At 33.3% G+C, this 23554-nt stretch overlaps 1 protein-coding gene across 4 annotated transcripts in view; it reads right to left on the bottom strand.

Moving 5' to 3' along the window:
• Positions 1-7704: 7704 nt before the first annotated feature.
• The window catches only part of LOC118188979 (gamma-aminobutyric acid receptor subunit beta-like), a 122527-nt gene continuing 106677 nt past the window's right edge, over positions 7705-23554 (bottom strand). For all 4 annotated transcript variants that reach the window (XM_035359514.2, XM_085808303.1, XM_035359508.2 and 1 more), the window contains exon 9: positions 7705-9660. In XM_035359514.2, coding sequence (XP_035215405.1) covers positions 9316-9660 — 345 coding nt within the window. In that variant the 3' untranslated portion in view covers positions 7705-9315. The remainder of the gene's footprint in view (positions 9661-23554) is intronic.

Genomic DNA, 23554 nt, shown 5'->3' with positions numbered 1-23554 from the left:
GTATGTCTCCCAGACGATGCAATACAGTCCGTACAACGCCTAGGCATGCTGAGTATCAAATTATCGATCTGATCTTGGGGGATATACACCACTCAAAAAGCAATGCTCTCCGAAGTTCCGGTAGACATGTAGGAGGAGGTTGACGGGCTGGAACCTGTCGGCCAAGCATGTCCCACACGTGCTCTACTGGATTTAAGTCCGGTGAGAATGCTGGCCAGTCCATACGAGTGATATCCTCCAATTGAAAGCATTCGCTTACGATGCTTGCACGGTGAGGACGGGCGTTGTCATCCATAAACACAAATTGTGCGCCCTTGGCGCCCCGAAACAAACGTACATGTTGTTCCAGAATGACGACCCGATAGATTTGGCTTGTCATGGTTCCAATTTGGACATACAGGTCAGTTCTGGAACCCAGAATAATTCCACCCCAAACGAGCACTCCTGCACCACCGTAACGGTGTCGTTCAATGATGTTTTCTTGGTGGTAATGGGTACCTGGAGCTCTCCATAAGAAATTCCGGCGAGAATCAGACTGCAAGCTAAACCTGGACTCGTCGGAAAACATCACACAAGCCCACTGTTGCAGTGTCCATAATGCATGCTCTCTACTCCAGGCTAACCGCAGGCGACAGTGAGTTGCAGTAAGTGGAACGCATCTGACAGGTCTACGAGCATATAGACCAATCTGCCCTAAGCGTCTGTACACGGTCTGCCTTGAAATTGTCGTACCAGTGGCTGAAGAGAGCTGACGAGACAGGTCTAAGGCTGTGCTCCGCCTGTTTCTTTTGGCAGTAACTGCCAAATACCGGTCCTCATTCGGCGTTGTAACTCTGGGGCGACCTGTGCTGTAACGTCTACTCACATTACCATCATCTTGGAATCGTTGCCAAAGCCTGGAGATGACACTCTGGGCAATTCCAAGTTCGTCTGATACTTCCAGTTGGGTACGCCCACATTCCAGACGGCCGATAATTCTACCACGTAAAAAATCATCCAAATGCGTCCTTTGTGTCATAACTATTCGGTTATTGCACTGAAATGCTTATAAAGCGCCTGCGAACAATTTTACTTCTTTGCCTGTATTCCTTACATATCACTCTCATACACTCTCGTCATTGTGACGTATCATCGGTATCATCTGGTTACTTCCTGAAATTTGCATATGATTCTTGAAGACGTGTGTAGTGATTTTACAGGATATATATTTATTTTAGAGTTCGATTTCCGCGTGACTCCGAATTATCCTTAATTTATGGACATCCTTACTTTATCGCCGTTCTTCCGACGAAAGCGACAAAGTCACCCAAAGAAGATGATGCTCACTTCTCTGCGAAAAACCCATCAAAGAAAAAAGAACACCGAAAATAAGCCGAAACCAGCCAAGATTTAGAAAATTACCATCAATACTGCAAGGTGTGATTTCTCTAGGTATTAACACTAGATTGCCCAAAGAAGTCATTTTGAATGCTTTTTAATTTCAATTAGAAAAAAAAAATATGTATATAATGACACAATTTCTTAGAATTTTGTGACTTTTTGTACAACATATAAATGCGTTTATTAATAATTGTAGTTATATCTCCTCTTCCTTCATTTCTGATATACATATGTGTTATACCTATATTGCCCTATATTGCTATATAAATTTTAAATAATCAAATGACGCTTATTATTGAATTCAGTAAATTTTTTATATGACCAGTTCGGTTCTGTATTGAAATAACAGTTTACATTTTTTTTTTTTTTTTTTTTTTTTCGATTATCGTCACATAGTAACAAACAAGTTAAATTGTCTATTTGGGCATATACTTGATAAGTTGCAGTTTCTCAATAAGCTAAAGTAGTACTTGTTATTCGAATCTCAGTTAATACGTTGTTCTGAAACTTGTCGAGCCATATACAAGCTGTAGAAGAAATATCACGAACGATAACTTTTCCACTAGCATGTCACTTGCAACAAAATTATCGGCCCAAAAAACAACTCTAGTTGGTACTATTAAAGGAAGCAAAACAGAACTACCCAAATCAGCCAAACAAATGAAAGATAACATGCCTCGTTTTTCCACTCTGCTATATAAATCAGAGAATTGTATTCTTACAATATATAAAAGCAAACCAAATAAAAGAGTAGCTGTTCTAAGTTCTAAGCATAAATTTGTGAAAATTGGTAAAACTAATAAAAAAATTTTACTGAAATCTATTCAGTTTTATAACAGCACAAAATTTGGAGTTGATATGACGGATCAAATGGCCAGAAAATATACAGTAAAAGCTAGTTCTCATAGATGGCCCCTCCAAATATTTTTCAAATATTATATACATATTATATACATATTAGGTTTGGCTGCTCTAAATGCTTGGATCCTTTACAAAGAAATGAAAAGAATACAAATACAACGAAAAGAGTTCTAGTTTCAATTAGCAGAACCGCTTTCCACTGAGTACAGAGCTGCAAGACAGAAAAAGTCATCAGAACATGGAGACTCACAAAGATCAACTGCAACACTATCAAATGCAAACCATTCTAACAAATGCAAAATTTGTCAAGAACGACTTTGCCACAACAACAAAACAAAGATGTACACATAAAAAGATTTCCACTTTCATTTGCAAAATATGTACAAATAATAATACATAAACTATTTTTTCCAAGTGAAGTAATTTTTTATTGTTAATACTTACTAATAACTTGTTATATAACTGTAAATAATATAAAAATTATTAAAAATTAATTTTAAACAAATTTCTTTACACATTAGTTATTCTTTCACATTAATTATTTTGGGCAATATAGGTATATACTACGTTTCAGTCTTTCTAGTGCTAAGCAAGGACTCGAAACGGGGAATGCACCCAACAAGCTGCAGCCGCTACGGAAGCAGTTCCAATACAAGCTCCGTCCTGCGTAGAACCGGCAACCAATGAAGAACAGTAGGGCGTACACATGAAGGAGAATACGGCTTCTCGAGTAGGAGCTCTCAACTGCCCCCCCTCCCTGTGACAAAGGATTGGAAAAAGCTTATTGAACTGCTGGAGGACTCCAATATACAGAATTATAAAGCCCAAGAGAAAGCAGATAATAAATGCCATAGTAAACATTGTCATTTCATGCTCACCGGAAAGTTACAGCCCTGCTGGATAGCAGTGCCTTCAAATCTCAAACTCGCCGGCTCGCCTGTGACAAGGACTTAAAAAGGGTACAGGAAGCCTCCCCAGTTTATCAAATTCGGTAGAAATTCAAGAGTTCACTGCCGAGGGTTTTCATATTATGACGAAATCATTATAAGTAATAGCAAGATTCCACCCATTTAGCTAGCTCTTTCACAACTCGATGAGCTAACCAAGAAACTGGACGAAGCCAAATTATTGGAAATCATTGGTTATGTTTCAAACCCTAACCAAGTCCATACCTATCGCTTCGGCCGCGGGAAATCCAGCCATGAACTTACCAGAGCACATTGAAAAATTACACCCAATCTTATGTGCCTTCATAAAAGTGCTTCTGTGGAATGCACGAAATATAACCAACAAACTGTAAGAATTCCACCGATTCCTACTACACCATGATGCGGATATTTGCCTTGTAACAGAGACTCATGCTAATACCTCTTACAAATTAAAGCTAGTCGACTGCTTCATGTACCGCTGTAGCAGGCTTCACCAACAGGCAGAGAATCATTTATGTGAAAAGAAACCTAGAATCATGTTTCAGAAGTTCTGGCACTTCCAAAGGACATTAAGATGTGAAAGTAATCAGAAAACTGCCAAATATGGCCCTATAACTTTCTGCGGTCTATATAACATCTCTGACAATCGTTTTAAAGAGTCATCTCCAAGCAATTGCTCGGAGATGACTCTCTAATAAGTACTAGGCGGAGATCTCAATCTAAAACATTGCGACTGGGAATGTAACTGAACGAATCAAAAACGGACAAGTCATTCAAGACTATGTGACGAACAACCCGGTTTACCTCTACGTTCTGAAAGAACCTGCATATAGGCCTAATATTCTCAACATGTGTCACGAGATATTGCACACATCCACAATTAAGGTACACATGGCGCTTTTTGTATTAAACTACATCATCAGACCATAGGCCTGTTTTGCCACATTTAGGTGCTAACAAACCCAAGAATTTGACCCCTGTGCAAATAACGGACTAGAATTTGTAACATAATATTACATCCGATTTCAATATCGGCTCCCTCAGATTGTAAAGTGACTTTGATCGTGTTGTCGATGAGTTTACAAATATCCTAAAACAAGCTAAAAACCAGGGAACGAGAAATGTCAACCTGAACACGCATAAACTTACCTCATATATCGGGAAAGGAATTTGGCAGAACAAGGGATGTACAGATCTAGCACACTGAACAGTCATACCAAAATATTATACAAACTCATCGTACGGGGAAAATGTGGAATGACAAGATTGAGAATTGAAATTTGAATGATGGAGCCATTTGGAGATTGGTCAAAAGCCTGAATCAAACTAGGTGCAGTAATAAACTGCTAAAATGTGTTGAAGGATATATTCACACGATTGATGAAAAGGTAGAACGTTTCGATGACCATTTGTCACAAAAATTCATCCCAAACGCTTTCCTGGCAGATACAAATCAGAACTTAATATCACGGGATCTGTGGAACACTGGCTTAAGTTAAGTCATCGAGTGTAAACAATGTACCAAACTTTGCTTTCCCGCACCAGGTAAAAAGCATCATCTAAACCCTAAATCTTAGGTAATGTTGTGGCTGGCACAGATTTCCTACAACAATTTATGAAGGCAATTAATTTGTCACATTTTAACTGCTGCAGTATTTCATTGATTAGTAAACAATTTTAGATTTCTGTACATATTTTTCTCCCCCCCCCCCTGTTATGAAATTTAAACTAATACTTCTTTGTAAATACAGATTAGAATTTTCACTGAAATTTTCAAAAAATATAATATACTATTAATAACTGATGAATTTTATCAGACACAATTATAAATTTGTGATAGTTGAGTATACATAACATTATTAATTACAACTGTAATAGACTAGCTCTAAAATTTGAAGTTCAAAATTATGTGACCCTTAGGCAGGGCAAATTACTGAAAGCTGCAAAATGTGACCACCACACCTTTTCTCTTTTGCAGAAATCGCTCATGAATAACTGTAATGAGAAGATACTACACACATCAAAAGGCCAAATCATCCTTAAAGCAAATAACTAGACCTACAATTACTCAAAACTACTTTGGAATACTTTTTCGAGGGGGCATTTTATGTTCTTCATCTTCCCCCAAATCTACAGAAGCTATAAATCAGCACTTCTAGATAAAGATTTTACCCCTTCTAGGTCGGCGTCGCTCATCTTACACGCTTGGCGTTTTGTTTCCGTTACATCGCCGTCGTCCACCATGCGACGAAGAGAAAAATTCCATCGTTGACAATTCGTCGCTTTAAATTCTGTGATTATTTCTGTTTTTCTGAATACTAAAAGATAGTACGACTAGTCCTAATTTCTTCACAATTTTCTCAGTGAGATTTCCCACCTTAAATACCTGTTATTAAATATCCATGTGATATATGTTAGAATTTCAACTAAAAACCATTCAAGATAATTTTGACATTCATAGCCAATTTTGTTGATAAAGAAAGAAAAAAAAAAAAAAAAAAAAACAACTTTTTGGATTAAATAAATGATTTTGGTTTAGTGATAAATGTGGTTTTTATGCTCTGATGGCCAATGCAGGTTGTAAAGCTGTTTTAATAGTAAGATTGAAAAACATTTTCTAAAGCATTTTTATGCAATTATTTTAATTATTTTTATGTAGATATTTATATTAAACACATCAAAACAATAGAGTTAATAAATATAGTATCACACTGTATTTTTTAATCTAAAACTTGGGTGCATTGCAGGGAAAACTGGTGATCAGCGGACGGGATATCATATATTTCATCACCTGTAGCTCCATAAAAACTGCTTACCGTCAAAACTATTTTGCATTTTCAAATTTAGGATAGAATATGTATTCATTTTCAGCAATGAAAAAGTACTTTTGGGGCAAAAAATTTGGAAAAAAAAATCCGACCAAGGAGGGGGTTACTTTAGCTTCTTTCAAATAACACGATCAAACTGTATAATTCTTTCCCATTTATTTGCAATGACCACATTCCATACTGGAAACAGTACTACGTAGCACAAATTCTTTGCACATCAGGATAACTTAGTTCACTCTAAAATAAGCATTAAAATAAATGGCAAAACATCTTTCATTATGGGAATAATGATTTTCCATTTATGTTGCAGGCAATGTAAACTGTGTCGCACATATTATATTGTTTTGCATCTTGGAGAAATTTTCCCAGCCTGTGTCAAAGTGTTGTAGATCAATAAATGCTGTAATGTTTAATTTTCACGTATATCATGCTGAAGCATGCAGACATAATTTAACCTGTTCACGACGGGCACCTCTGTCTTTTGGGACAGCACATTAACCAGATATGTCATCTTGTGAGGATGGACAATTCGCACTGCTAAGCCTAACTTCCGAAAAAAATTCATATAAATTAAATTTGTCATCCAATTGTTCCAATTTTTGGTACATTTTGAGAAGAACATTCAGGTAGTTGTCAGAATTAATTTTAAACGTTTATTGTTATATTTTCGTTAAAAATCTTATAAAATACTCATTCTAGAATAATATAATTTTTTCTTTATCCCACAATTAAATATATATGGGAAAATATCCAAACAACCGCAGATTTTATTTAACACAATAAAAAATTCAAATTTAAAAATATTAAAACTGTCTTTCATAAAAATTCAATGTGAAAACAATGAAAAGGAAGCAATATTTCAAAAAAGAGACAGTGTATGATATTCTTTGAAACCTGGGTGTACGCAAAATCCAACGTTGCAAATGTCACAGGAATAAAATATCAGCAAATTTAACTCATTTAGCATTTGTGTATCTTCTACGGTTAGATAGTGCTTTTGTTTTGCCATTAAAAAACACAACACCAGCAATAGAACATTAAAAAAAATTTCACTAAGCCATACAAAATATTCGTCTCAATGCCGGAAAAATCTAACAGTAATAAAAAAGTCTCTAATGATAGAACATCCACTCCACTATACGGAGATAAAAAAATAAAATAAATTAATTAAATTAAAAAGTACTTCAGAGCATCGAGAACATGTTCATTTGTTTATATAGACTCAGTAAGAGCAATCACGTTACTCAACACTAACGAATTAGCATTTGTGTATATTCTTCTACGTTCAGATACCTATATCGCAAAAATCAAAATAAAAAGTACCTCAAAGCATCGAGAACACATGCATTTGTTTATATCAAACAACGCAGTTAGAGACATTACATTGCTCAACATCCACCCACAAATCTCCCCCTCATTCTGAAACAAAATAGCCAAAAAAAAAATTGCTTAGGAATGAAGGTACACATACTTAACTTTCGATATATTTCCGCATAACAGACGTACAGCTACATCTAGTGGCAATCAAAGATACTAATTAAACGTTCTATCTAAAAAGTCAAATGTGGTACGCCCAGCCGTGAGGTAATGTTCGCTGCTGATGCACATATGACATGCCCGTATTGAATGGGTTAAGATTAACTTACACTTTTGGTATTATAAAAGCTGCTCTGAATGTGAAATACCAGTAAATATTAAGAAGAAGATATTGATCAATATATATTTATTCCAGATTTTAAAATACACACAAAACTAATCAATTCAAAGTAAATGATCAAAATGAATTGTTACTAGCTGAAGTGACAACTTGAAAAGTCATTTATAAATTTTTACAAGGCAGAATACTCCCCCCCCCAATATTAAGTAACAAAGTCACAATTTTATATGGGATGAGTTATCAACGGTAAACAAACAGTAAGTACAAGTTTTCTTAACTATGCAATGACTTAGATCATATATCACCAAAGAACAAAAAAAAATGTGGTTTGTCAAACCACTGGAAATTTTCTGATGTCACATAGTTATTTATATAAATTTTCATGCTAAAAGCTTTGTTCATTAAAATGAATGACTTACTTTTAAATAAGAAAAATCCTCATTATTGTGTAATGATGTTTGATATCATAGTTATTTATAAAAATTATCTGCTGAAAGCTTACTTTATTAAATGAATGCCATATTTTTTAAAAAGAAAACGTTCATTATTGTGTAATGAGGCTTGATATCATTTCTAGGGTAAAATTTATTACTAATAAAAGATTACTGCTCATTATTGTTTAACGATGTTTGGAATAATGTTATAAATAAATAATCCCAAATATCATTTCATAAAAAATCTAGATATTTGGGCAATTGAAAAGGGCATTGCCGGTTATCTTTTGCCTATAACTACAGCGGGAATGTATATAAGTAGTACACAAAGTTAAATATGTGATGTCTATGATATGCATACTCCACTTTAAGTAAGTGCAGAACTATATGTCATTCCAAAAGATTAAAAACATTTCTCCGTGCTGACCATATCTAAAATAATCTGTTCTGAATTTACAGTTTTAACAACTTTATCTATCATACTGTATAATAAATAGGCATTTAAAAGTTACCTGTATGATAATAAAAGACTTTCTTTTGATGATATTTTACTTTTTATATGTTGCATGTGGATTTGCACAAAAATATATCCCGCAAACTGACATATTTATACACATAAAGTTGTCCAAAACATATGTAAGAAATAAATTCTTAAGCCTGGCGCTATTTAACATGACAGTACAATTTTAGAATGGAATATTAAAAAATTTCAGCAGTATAATACAATAATTATTATTCTTAAGCTTACATTAGTTTTTTTTAATACTAACTATATGATAGAATATATATGAAATAAATAGTTGTCTCTTTTCCTACTATGCAACTCCTCACCTTTTCATACGTATACTTGTAGCCAAAGAAATTGTTGATACGTCTCTTAGTGCTCTGAGATTCAAGTACAGAAAAATATGATGAAAAGTATTATCTTATATTATATTCTTAAGTATTTGAATCTTTATTTCTTTTTTACAATGGAAAACTGTATAAATTGAAAACTAGCAAAATTTATTCAAATACAATACACGGTTTGAAATGACTTGCTTTATTACACTGCTGGAAAATAAGTGAAAGATCATTTATTTCCCCACACATATATGCAACTGCTTTACTTTTTCTTCTTTTACCAAATGTGATCGAAATAAAATTAAAAATACATGAAATGAGTCTTTCAGACATAAAAATAGCAAATTAATTGCACTTCTGAGTGAAAACTTTCAGTGTGGGCATTAAAATACATAAAAACACCAATATATTGAATTAAACAATAGGAATGACACAGGGAATACAATACGAGCTAATTTATCTATCTTATTAATGTCTTTAATTTTTGGCATAGAAGCCCTTAAAGCACTGGCTCCTCTCTTTAAGCTGCTCAATACATAAGGCCTCTTGTGCCTCTCAGAATTACGCTCTAAAGATTTTCGATTGAAACCTTGGGAGTAGTGTGAGCGTGTTCTCCGAAAGGATGGTGGAAAATAAGTGTCCGATGAATATGCAGAAGTTTGGTTTCTACGGCGGAGATAAGGTATTGGAGACACTCGAACATCCTGCAGCTCAATTATTTCTTCATTCTAGAAAATTTAAAAAAAAAAATTGTTACATATTATATATACATATATAGGCAAAATGGCAGTCTTCCACGAGACTGAGACTTCTAAAACACTGGTAAATCAAAACAACTGTAGTAGCAATGATAAGATGAATATTTCTAGCATTATCCTACATAAAGCATAAGATTGAAAAATAAATATTCATGAGTATTGCAGAATCATTTCTAAAGCAAATGGCATTGCTCTGTCCTGTTTAGACATGATTTTAATCTGACACACTGTTGTGATGGTAATATAAGTCTATAATTTTAATATTTTGTCACATAAAGCTAGTAGTAACGTAAGTGTGGAAAATTTGATTATTTATGCCTCAAAATCAATGAAGCATTCAATGCTATAATTTCCCTTAAATTCATTGCATTATGCACAGAATTTCAAAAATACACATGATGAGATATGCTTTGAATAGTTGGTTATGGAGTCACAATTTTAATTCAAGAAATAAATCAAGCCATAAAGAATATTTTGTGCCAAAGATTGTTATCAATGAGAGAAGCCCCAACCATGATTTTCACTTAGTATTTCACAACTAATATTCTTCATCTGGCTTTTTCACAAATTCATGTTTCCATCTTTATTCAGATATTACATGTCATGGAATAATAAGATATAATTATTTATAATACAGCCAGCCAATTCCTCATGATTTTAACACAGGTTGAACTAAAAGTATCCAGTGGTTTTATCTACACAGTCGCTAGTGGCGTACAAACTATACTATATGTACGATTACAAAATCTCTTAGCTAAATAACATCATAAATGAAAAAACATGTTGATAAATGATCGATTGTAGTAAAACACACAAGAACTACTTACCACAGGAGGAAAACGTTTTGGTAAAAACTTGCACTGTTATTAAAAATCAGTAATAAACAAGTCTAATGCATGTAGAAATTCCCTTTGAATGTGCAATTTCAAATATTATATTACCTACACAGGAGTTCTCTCAATATATCAAAGGGGTGGGAATTACAGTTAACTTCCGTTTCAAAATAATTCCACTTTGAAAACAAACAAGACTATCATTTGTAGCACCTGAACAGATTTTTATATATGTCCAGAGACACATTTTCAAAATCATCTCTATTAAGCCACATAACACAAAACATACTGTTGCCAAAAGTAAAGTGCAGTTTAAAGGGAAAATAGGTGTTACATACTGGTGTGAAAACTTAAAGGAACAACCATAAAAACTCATACAAATGATTTTACATCCAAGAACATGCATTGCACAAAATGTTCATTTTGCCATGCATGACATAACCTCAAAATGCAAAACTGCCTATTTCTGCAAAAAATAAATTTAAATAAAAATGTGATATAAACTGGGATAGAAAAAAATTGGTGTTGCAACCAATTAGATACAAATTCGAATAGAGAAAAGTTGGTGTTATAACACAGAAAAAAAATAATGTGTGTGGCCAACCATGACTGAAATGCAAATTTTACAGCAATTTTTTCAACTGCATATTAGATTATCCAGGAATTCCTACGGTAATAAAGTGCATTCACACTGAATAGTGCCTTCAAGATTCTGAAGAATGCTAGGTGGTAAAGCAGCAATGATGTAAGGTGGCATTCTAATACATCTCACACAAGTACCACCGGGCACTGGATTCCTTCACCCTCAAAATGATGCAGCATGTTGTATGCAAGCATTATCATTCATTATGAGAGCTATCACCAACTGAACCCCTAAACAACTTGATCTAAGGATCAAGAGCTTAATCTCTGTACATTTCAGCATTTGTTGTTGCTCTTGTAAAAATGTGTATGTCAGTGGGGCTATTTAAAATGATGCCCGCCCACACATAATTCCACCATCTTTGTACTAATGCCTTTCATAGATGCTTTCAACCTATTGCATTACTGCATGTGTTTTGCTTACAGCAGATTGTAACCTGCCTGGAAACAATCTTTAAACAGAAATAACTCACCAGTAAATTTAACTTGGCTCTAATCTATAGTCCAGTCATGATGATCTTGCACCCAACACAGCAAGATATTTTGCAGCCCAATTTAGTGGGACAAAAATCATGAGTTTCTTTTCGTACAATACTTCTTTATACAGTTTGTCTGTCACGGTAGATCTGGATAGTCAAGTTCCTGTAGCAGCAGTGAACTTCCCTGCAATCTGGGCTGACATCAGTAATCTTTTTCTTTTAGCAACCATTGCTAATACAGTCCACAGATTGTTGTGTGATGTTTTTGACCTTGATCTGGTATTCTGTATACATTCCCAGTATCTTTAAACTGTTCCCTGACATGATGCTTTTTGTACTTTTAAATCTTTAGACCTATGTAAAGTCTGCGTTCTTTCTATCCTGTTTTATTCCCGCATTTCAAAATAAATTTGTAGGCTTTCCACAAAATTCATTAAACACCTTTTCAACAAAATTTTCTATCTTCTAGACATTAAAATTTTATCCAACTACTGCTAAAGCCCTTAAAATTAGAATTTCCAGCACATCCTTGCATTCCTTTTCACATGTGTCAAAAGAATAGAAACCAAAATTTGCATACTTCTTCACTTCAGTGGGATTCATTGGGATGAGTGATAATGTTGACCTTGAGCTACCAACCACTTTTCACTGGACTTGCATTTAATATAAAATATCTTCTTACAGTTGTTCCTTTAATTTTTCCTCATCATTGTACATATAACTTTCAACTTTTTATTGTTAATTAAAACCTTTTTAATATGAAGTGATGCTGAAACAAATAAATATGAAAACAAATAACTTTCTCATATTAATTCCCCATTCTTGCATAAATAATATCGAACACAGTCACCTAATCTTTCACTGCACTGCCTTAACATTTCGCTCAATAACAATATTTTTGCAAACACATCATAATAGCATGAAAAGAAAATGTTGTAAAATGACAAAGAAAGGAAACTTACCATTTTGAAACTCTGCATATAATTAAGTGAAATTACAACATTAAAACTAGCTAATAATGTTAAATATTTTATTGATTTTCAGATTTAAATAATCAAATCTTTCATTCACTTGTGTTGGTACTAGCTTCATGTGAGTCAAAATAATACAATAATAGCATTTACCTGAATTTGAAAATCCTTTCATCTAACAAAACAGCAATTACGCCAAACTTTGAGAATATTCAAGAACTAAGCAAGTCATTTCTTGAAACAATACTTACTAGTTTTATAAATAAGAAAATAAGAATCACAGTCATGTACAAAACAAAAAGTATGAGTAGTAGTTTGATTTCAAAGAACAATTTTACAAAGCATACCTATCTTAATACATTTCAATTTCCCAACAGCAACCCTGCCCTGTATCAAACAATAATGAGTACTTCAGGAGCTCAAAATATTCAATAATAGTTAAAACTCATATTCACAAAAAGTGAAGAAAAATTTACAACATTCAGAGTAAGTGGAAAGCAGGACAACTGACTAAGATCAAAAGAAGAGCCATTTATACACTATTTATTCAACATAGCAGAAAGTTAATGGCATTAAGTATACCAAATTTGAAATATTCGAAAACAAATTGAGGAAGAATAAGTTACATCTTCGGCATTTCTCCTATTAGTTGATGAGCAGCCCAATAAAATGAGTGTAAAAAACCAAAGGCAAAAATTAGCCTTGACAGAGTTATCTGTAATAAATATAGGGAAATTAAAATAATAGGGAAATTCTTGAGATGGTCACCATCCATATAATCCTGATGATACAGAGGACAATAAACTGAATCCTTAACTCCAATATGATGCAAATGTTACTGTAAATAATCATAACCAATTGTCAAACAAAAGCAACCAACTCCAAGAGTCTGAAGTAAGAAAGTGGGGATTTTATTTTATTTTTTTTTATTTTTATTTATTTTTTTGTTGTTGTTCAGCAGGCTATTCCATTATCTACTGCTGCATCAACATATAAAGATATTGCTTTTTCATTTTATTATATATACTTCTTCTAATAGGGAATCAGGTTGGGCCATATGGGATCTGGCCTTGGTAAGTCTGTCTGCCAGCTCATTTCCAGAAATATCACAATGGCTTTACCACTGATACACACAATACTCCTTCTGATTTCCCTTAGCTCAAAAAGTTTCATTTGAGAATAATAAACCTGGGCATTTTCATTATAGTTAGGACTGTTAAGTGACAAAAACAGTAGCCTGTGAATCAATGAAAAACACAATATTTTGATTTGGGCAATTTTTATTTTATCAATTACATATGTTATAGCTGCTATTTCTCCATCAAAATATTCACAATAGTTCCCAACAGAACAGCTAATACTAAAATTACTTGAATAAGCTCCAGCACCAGGACTTTTTATCACATTTTCTGAAGAACCATCTGTATAAACATGGAACCATTTGTCTAGAAGGTACCTGTTATGTATAGCAGCCAAAGCAGCATTTTTTAACTCCTTTGGGATCTTTCACTTAAAGGCTCTGAATTAGTCTGCAATTCCATAGCAACAATAGGAGTCGATTATGCACCACCAGTGATCAATCAGGTTGTTTTGGAAAATGCAAGCTTATTTCTAACAGAGTGAGAGGTAGTAATAAAAACCCCACTAACATATTTAACAACAGGATAAACATAACTTTTATATGCTGTAGAAAAAACAACTAGGGTCAAGCCTCAAGCAATACTAGGCAGATGTTTGAGTAGTTTAGATCTCAAATGTCCTTAATCAATGACTGCACTTATTTGCTTTTTCCAAGATAATTTTGGGTCTAAATGAATGCCCAAGTAGACAGTATAGCAAATTAAACTAGTGAAACAAAAGTTCACATATGTTTTGTTCCTGCACACATTGAGGCAAAATATCAAAACCATTGACTGATGGCAAATTCTTTGAAAACTGTTTGATTAAGGTCTGCTGAGCACCTCTGTCCATAATACAATGAAAATTTTACAATATTAGTTTGTGTGCCAACATGGTAGTAGTGGAATCTATTAACAAATTACTAGTCATTTATGATGTCAGTTAAAAGCAATTTGCAATGCCAGGAAATAAGAAACTCAGCTTTCACATGTATGCTTGTTTTAAAGCTTTTAAATTTAAACTGATATTGGGCGAATCCCAACTATAATTAAAAAATTTCGCACATTTCTTGCATCTTATGTCCTTCTCCATCATTTCAAATGCAAAATGATTGACATTTTAATGATATGGAGTCTGATTAATACATTATTTTAATTACTATTACAAAAGAACATAAATAGTGCACCATGAAATCAACAGATGGAGCAATTTAGACTGTGATATAAATCTTAATAATGAATCCGAAGATATAGATTTCATTACCTTTTATATGTGTCAAAAGAACACTCAGTTACAAGCTGTTTCAATTAGAATACTGCAGCACTTTGTATGAGAGCACATTTACAAGTGAACGGTTCCTTTCATAGTTGAAAATTAATATAAGTCTAAGAAAGGAACTTGACGGACCGACAAACATCTACAATTCATGATGAAAATAGTTTTTAGTAACTTTTTCTAATGCTAACAAACTTATCAGAATCAAAACACCACCAAGTACGAAATTGTAGCAGCAAATAAAAGAATTTAAATCATCAACATAAAAACATATCTATTTTTTCTGCATGTTTCAAAGAAAAATTGAATAAACAAAAGAAAGAGTAGGTTGCCAATATTTGTTCTCGGGTTTGATGTCACTCAGAAAGTTTTCTTTAAAAATTTGGATAGTTTGTGTAATTTGCTTTCTTTAGGTTAAACTATTTAGTGGTTATCTCAACATATTGAATGATATGAAATGAATGTCTGAAAATTAAATATTTAGTTTTCAATACATTTGAATTTCAAACAGTAACCAGCAGAAATTTCTTGTAGGTACCAACCAACATTTACATTTCAGATATAAACTATATACAGTATAAAGTCCAAGATCCGGATGTCCAATATCCGGAATGATCAAAAATCCAGACCTCAAAACCAGCTTTTTATTTATTTATTTATTTATTTTTTTATTTTTTATTTTTTATTTATTTTTGTGTGTGTGTGTGTGTGTATGCTTCATGCATGCGCATTTGATTTTTTTCCCATGTAGAGTTCCGATTCTTAATTTCACTTCAGCTCTAAATAAATACCTCTTTATTGAAGAAACAATAGTTTAGCATAAATCTGCATGATCAATAATTTTGCTACATAGCTGTGTATCTGCTTGGCACAAATCTCAAACCAAAACATTCTTAGTAATTCAGTAGTCACTTCAAACTACATCATCGATTTTATGCCTCCTAATATTTTATACCCCTGAAGCCAACCTAGAGAATCATTATTTATAATATTTTGCTTTCATCACTGCATGTTTATCAACACATGACAGCTTGAGTAGTGACTCATGCAGCAATGCCCAAACAATTTTTTATATTAGTAATTTAATAACAAAAGAGTATGGTAAACTTTTTTGTTGACATTACATTTAGCAATCATAACAGATTTAACTCTTTCGCATCGAAATTGCCCGTAGCGCCCGTTCATTCAGGCAACGGCAAACCGCCCCAACGCCTCGTTTATTTTCTACCTAGTTCTTTCCCCTCCACGTTAGTGTATGGCTCATTGGTTTCGCGAGTTGTTAAAAGACATGTCAGTCATTCTTTTGAAGGAAATAAAGGAGAAATACGGAACGCTATTGACGTTCGCAGGTGCAATCCGGCCCTAAAGTGAAACTGCACACAGTGGATGAATGGATGAAACCGCAGAAAGGGGAAAGGAAAGCTATTCAAGACAAATTCGTAAACACGGGCGTTTTCGATGTTTGTTGAAAACAGATTTGGTTGTCTCTCGATGCGAAAGAGTTAAGTTAAATGCACTAAGAAATGTTCATGAGGAAAAATTTAACAAAAATTTCCTTCCATATGCCAAAAGTAGATTTTGTTAATGATACTCATATGTCAAAAGATTACATTTAGTGCTATTTGAATTAAGAATAACTGATTCGTTATTCACATAAACCCAGAACCAGCGCCAGGGCTCATATGGCCGCACTGGGTGGCAGAATTTTGGGTAAAACAAAATTTTGGGAATTTAGAGAAGCACTGAGCAACAAAATTAAGGGATGAAAAAGTTTTTTTAATTTAGGGAAAGCACGAGGCTCCAAAATTTAGAACTTACAGAGGCACTTGGTAGCAGAATTTAGGACCTGCAGAGACTGCATCAGGTGGTAAGATATCTAGCACCGGCCCTCGATAAGCTTTAGTATATGTGGGAATTTATTTATTAAGGACTCAGATAATCCTTAAGCATATTCAGAAAATATACATAAGTATAACAAATAACTAAACGGCAATTAAACTAACTAACTAAACAATTCAGGCTTTCCCAATGAGCAAAAGACAAAAATTAGGGGAGCAAGTCTTTCATTGCGAATCTCATGATACATAGCCAATAATGTATAGCGGACACTATTAAGCTAGGCTAATGTTATACTTTACTGATTCCAAGGAATTTCACTCAATATAGCAGATTGCTCTGTTCATTAACTTTCTGATTTTTAATTCAACTTATTATTTTTTGCAGGCTGTTTGTATTACAACAATTCATGAAAACTAAAGTTTGAACTTTTGATTATGTCGAAAAGAGATTCTAATTTTGGAGCTGCAACAGGATCTACAAAGCAGAGACATGTTTCTATAAACAAAAATTCGAATTGCTGCAAAATATGGGCAAAGGTATAACTGTCTCAAAATTATATGAGGAGTATGGCATTGGAAAGTCGACTGTATAATACAAGAAAATAGAAAAAGGAAATTTTTGATTTTTTTTTTTTTTTTTTTTTTTTTTTTTTTTTGGTTTCCTCACTCCACTCGAAATGAATAATAGAAAAATTATTTGTTACACTAAAAGTGAAGTTTATGACAAAGTGATGACTAAAGGGCTCGGACAGCATCGCAGCGAGAGCGTGCCACTGGCGGGTCCAATGCTAATGGCTCAAACCAAAATATTGCTGCGTGCCTACGGGTTCGTAATAGATTGAATGCACAAGTCCAATAAAAGGTTAACAACATTTGTTCTTATCAAATGAAATGTAACAGAATGCTGAAATTTTCTTCAGAGATATTTGTACAAGTGTTCACAATATCATGCAATATAATCAGTAGTCATACTTCAAACTACTACAAAACGTTAAAATAGAACACAATGCAGAGAGAGAAAGCTAATCCAATCTCTCACTGAACTCGCAACAATAACAGCAGCAGCTAACTCAACAACTGAGCTGAGATGTTCTCTGTGGCTTTTTATAGTTTTAAATCGGTTGCAAGAAATTTCTAGTAATTTCTGCTTTTCGAGATTTCTACAATGCAAAAAGAGTGGAATTACGGTAACAGCTAACATAGTGTACAATGACATTTACTCAATTTCAATACAAATTAACGAGATATCCATTTATTCATTGCTAAATGCATGTGCCTCTGTATTTTTACTTTTCCCACATAGCTTTCTCTTAAAATTTGTTTCGTGCTACACTGCATAGGGAAATACAATTTTAATTATATGTCTGCTAAAATTAGTTACCTTAATATAAATTCGTAACAATATTTCATGAAAAAATTATCTTATAAAGTGAGTACCCAAATTCGAAAGGTTGGTTAAAAAAATTTTTAAATTGTCACGGTATAAGGCAATTAAGGTGAAAAATCTTTAGCTGATACTGAAGCTGCTAAACTATTTGCAAATGAATTCACTAAACTCATTATCAGTGAAAAGTTATCTCCAGAAAAAAATTTATAATGATAAAACTGGTCTTTTCTGGCAATATATGCTGTAAAATAACTTGGCAACCTGTATAGAAAAGGCTCCAATTGATGTCAAAGATTTGAAAGCGAGACTAACAATTTTAGCATGTGCAAATGCTGCAGGAGGTGTAAACTTTTTGTAATTGGAAACAATACACAACCTCGAACATTTAAAAGAGCAAAGGTTTTCTTCATTAAATATTGTGCAAATAAAAATAGCATGGATGACACAAGTGTTCATGAATGATTGGTTTGAAAATCATTTCATACCAGACGTTTGGCAGAATTCAGTTGGTTTACCTAATGACGCGAAAATAGTCCTGATTTTAGACAACTGTTCAGCTCATACTTCACTTACGGTTTTAAGTGAAAGTTAATGCATCCGTATTATTCTTTCAACAAAATTGTAGTTCCGTCATTCAGCCTATGGATATAGGAATAGTGTGTATGGTGAAATGCAAATATAAAATAGAATTTTTAAAAGCCATATTAAATTTCTTGAATAATAAGTGAAAGTTAATGCATCCGTATTATTCTTTCAACAAAATTGTAGTTCCGTCATTCAGCCTATGGATATAGGAATAGTGTGTATGGTGAAATGCAAATATAAAATAGAATTTTTAAAAGCCATATTAAATTTCTTGAATAATGGGCAAATTATTCAAGAATTTGTGAAATATTTTAGCATAAAATCTGCTTTGTAGATCACTGCAAGGTCGCGGGAGGATGTGTCTCCAGATACTTTAAAAAATGCTTGGCCTAATTTATGGCCAGCTACTATATTTCATAGTTAGGATGATGAATATGAGAGCCACAAATGTGAAGGCTTTTGGATATCACAAACCAAAGGTAAAATTTTCCAATTAACCCCTTCGCGCTGACTGTCACGTCTACGTGCCAGCAAAGAACACACTCACTTCCCGGCCGACACGCAGGCGTGCCAGAGCATTTTCCCGTTCAGCCCCGACTGTCACGTATTAGTGCCAGTGTCCTGGAACATTTTAAAAACTATAATTTTTGCCACAAGATGGCACTGTATGTCCATATGGTTTCAGATACATGTATATTAGACCTTCTACTCAAAATGAGAGAAGCATGACTCACATACACGTGGTTTTGATTATATAAACAAAGGGGGAAATAAATGTTTCTGAACGGCGTGATTTATGACATCTCTTTAAATTCGCATGTGGTAGTTGTTTATTGTAAGTAGAGAAGTTTTATTTTTGCTAAAGCGTTGGGTATTTCGGTTTGCAATTCAGTTTTTAGAAAATAATTAGATCTTGTTAGACGTGAATTCTTTTCTGTTTTTACTGTTGCAATGTTGAAGCGTCGAAAATGTTTAACAGAGCATGAAATAGCAGAAATGATGAAAAATATTTCAGATATTGATTCTGAAAGATTAACTGAAAGACATTTTCCAAAACTTTGTTCAGAAGAGACTGATAAGAAAATGAGACGACGATGCTTTGTTTGTTCACATTCCCGGAAAAATCCTCCAAAACGGCAAATGAGTTATTACGAGTGCAAGGAATGTAACGTAGGACTGTGTGTAGATCCCTGTTTCCAAATTTTTCATATGAAAAGAGAATTTTAAGTAATATATTTAATTTTCAGATGTATAATATGTTAAAAGTCATAAAATGGTGAGTAATGAAAATAAAATGTGTAAAATATGCATTTAAACAAGAAATAAGGTAATTAAAGTACATATAAAAATATCTATAAAGCATAAGCCATTTAAATACTATATAGAGCATTATTAAACAATGCGTTGATACTTCGGAAATTTCATGAATTTAGGCTTAATAGAAAAAAAGCCCCAGGCCCTGGACAGACACTCGCGTAAGACACTGCCGGCCTCCGCAATAGGTGCGTGTTTGCGCTACCAGCCGCGAAGGGGTTAATGGATTGTGTAAGGAAATGTGGAGAAGCGGTAACAAATGAAGATGATATAACAGAAGGTTTTTGTTGTGTTGACAATGGCCCAATCATCAATAAAATTAATGGATGGCAAAATCTGCAGTATGGTTCTAAATCCAGAAAATACCGATAGTAAAAACAGTGACAGAGAGGTTAGTGGAAACGAAAACAATTTCTATTGACAAGTTAGTCGGAATTCTCGGCCCAGCAATGTCAGGACTTGAACAATAGAACTTTGTAACTGAACAAGAAATTATGTCTGTCAATAGAATTAGAGAAAATATTAACACATAAAAGCAACTTAAACACCTTACATTGAAAGAAATGTTTAATAAAGTAAACAAACATTTAGCCTCTTTTTTTTTTTTTTTTTTTTTTTTTTTGTAAATTTTGATACTCTTTAGATCGTAAATGCTCTATTATTTCATAAATCACGATTTCATATTTAAATTTTATAATTTCTGCATGCCGTCTTACTAGTTTTAAACTGATGATGTAATATCCGGAAAAATCCCAAATCCAGAATCGCTGAAATTCTGACGAGTCCGGATCTCAGACTTTGTACAGTATAAATTTGAATTTTTTCTTTCCATTATTATTATTACTGGTTATGCATATAGTACGACTTCGCTTAATATGCGACACTTAATGCTGTGTGAGTACTACACGGCACTATTGGGATTCCCCGAAATCGGTATTTCTGAGTTAGTTTGTTGCAATGCAGGCTTAGCCATTCAGCACCAAACTTTGCTTCACAGTGTGCATGACTTGTTAATCTCACTATTGGTCTTGAGGTGGTAAGAGCAACATCATTACAGAACAAACGCATTTTTGCTGCATCACAGTTGATTCATGATCGGTCATCAGTGTTATTGTGCATATAAAGATATAATGTTTTATTTTATTGTGCTAATTACTGAAATTTTTGGGTTTTACAATGGGTGGAACAAAACAAAAAGGTGGAAGAAAACCATTTAGCCAGAAACTAAAATGCAGGGGCTCAGATGATGAAATGCAGGTGAATGATAATTTGGCACTGCATTAAATTTGTCTACTTCAACAATCCACACAATTCTAAAAAAAAGGGAAAAAAATGTATCATTAGCAACTACAACCACAATGAATATTCAATAAAAATTACCAGTTAAAGAAGCAATGTCATTCAGGAAATGGAAAAATGGCTTTTTACCTTGATTGCTGAATTACAATAGAAAAAGCAAGAACAATTTTTAACCATATTCAAAATACAAATGGTGGGCACAAGTGAAAACTTCATGGCTAGTCGAGGATGGTTCCAGTCATTTAAAAACAAAAGGAATCTTCATAATATACAGATTAATGGAGACCTGGCCAGTGGAAATAAAAAAGCAGCTGCTGCTTTTCCAGCAACATTGAGAGCAATCACTGATCGAGAGAATTATCCTTCTGAATTAGTTCTCAATATTGATAAAAATGGGCCTCTACTGGAAGATTGACAAAACATATATTTTTCTTCAGAGAGGAATAGCAATAGCAGAATTTAAAGCTGCAAAAGAAGATCATTTAACACTTCTAATGAGTGCTAAACAGTAACGGAGATTTTAATTAAAACCACTGCTTATTTATCATTCCAAAACTCCAAAAGTGAAGAGGGAATTAAAAATCGTCTTCACCAGTAATTTGGGATCCAATACAAAATCTTTGACCACTATGAAAATTTACAAGAATTGGTTCGAGAATTTTTAACCATTTGTTAAACGCTACTAGGAATTTAAAGAACTAGAACCAAAAGCTTTTTTTTAGAATTAACAACATGCATTCCAGTAAAAATAGTTCTGCTGCCAAATACAACTTTATCACTCCAACCAATAGATCAAGATTTATTCTGATAACTGATAAAATAAATGGAGAAGAAAAACAATCCATTAGATTTTTGGAAAAAAACAGCAATACCATGAATGCTGTAAATAATATCAATCTTTCTTGGAATGACGTAACCAAGAAATGTTTGAAACTACTATGGAAGAATATATGGCTAGAGCTAAGCAAGGGTGTTAACACAAAAGAATCCTTTGTTGATGTCGATGAAAGTGTGAAGCTAGTTAATGAAATAGGGTTGGCTAATATAAAAGTGCAGGATATGGAAGAATTATTGTAAGTTACAACTAGTATAGTCTTTCCAATGATAATCTTAAAGAGTTAGAATAACAACAAGTGCTCAAAGGTGACAAAATAAGCTAAGTTGAAGAGCAAAAGAAACTTCCCAAAAACATTAGCTACTATAATGGAAATTATGGTTCAGCTTTTACAAAATGATTTACTTTTTTGGTAAAAATTCAAAGACAGAGTGTTACTGATGCAATGTTTTTGGTATTGATAACTATTTGTTGAATGAAACCGGAAAAGGGAAACAACATTAGATTATTTTTCATTAAAAAAATTGTCAAATCAGGAAATACTTTCCTCATTACAAACACAACTTCTTTACCTTAACATTTCTTTGATTTTCATGAAATTTTATGAATACAAATTGATATTAGCAATAAATAAGCTCATAATTAAAATAACTAAAAAAATATTTAACTATAAATGTTAGAAAAGAAAACAAACTGGCGAATTTTCTTATTCTTTGTTCTGTTTCACCTATCCCTATTATCTGCAAGTTAAGATGACTTCATTTAACACTGTTTCATTTAGAGCTGAAACTGGTCTGGATATTGGGCATCTAGGTTTCAGGCTTTGTACTCTATTTATCAAAACTTTAAACTAATATTAAATGAGAATAATTATTTGTTTGACAGAATCATTTTTCAACAGAAAAAAAAATTCCTGAATAAAACACAGTTGTTACTGAATGATGCTCCAAAAATAACTTGATGCTATAACAAATTTATGGCCCATCTGAAAGCAGATGGACCAAATATATTTGAGTTTATCTTATGTTCAGCTTGTTTATCTTATGTTCAGCTGCGAATGCCACCAGCTAATGTCACATTATTTTGGAACATCGGTCTGCACCACCAGCTGACAGCATATTGCCTTTACTATCAGTTTTGTAAAGTCTGAGTATCATGTAGTAGCTTCTGTGTTTATATGAATAAGTTGTGTTAATAAAGATGAGATTGTTTTAGCAGCATGGACTTGTAAGAACCAATATCGAGTCATCCCGTATTAATAACTGATCAAGGCCAAAATTTTAAATC

The sequence above is a fragment of the Stegodyphus dumicola genome, chromosome X1 (genome assembly GCF_044657685.1).
Source record: "Stegodyphus dumicola isolate Sdum_Otavi_A_Nest chromosome X1, ASM4465768v1".
NCBI classification, from domain to species: Eukaryota; Metazoa; Arthropoda; class Arachnida; order Araneae; family Eresidae; genus Stegodyphus; species Stegodyphus dumicola.
The sequence above is the reverse complement of the archived record's forward strand: the minus strand, read 5'-3'. Positions and strand labels throughout refer to the sequence as shown.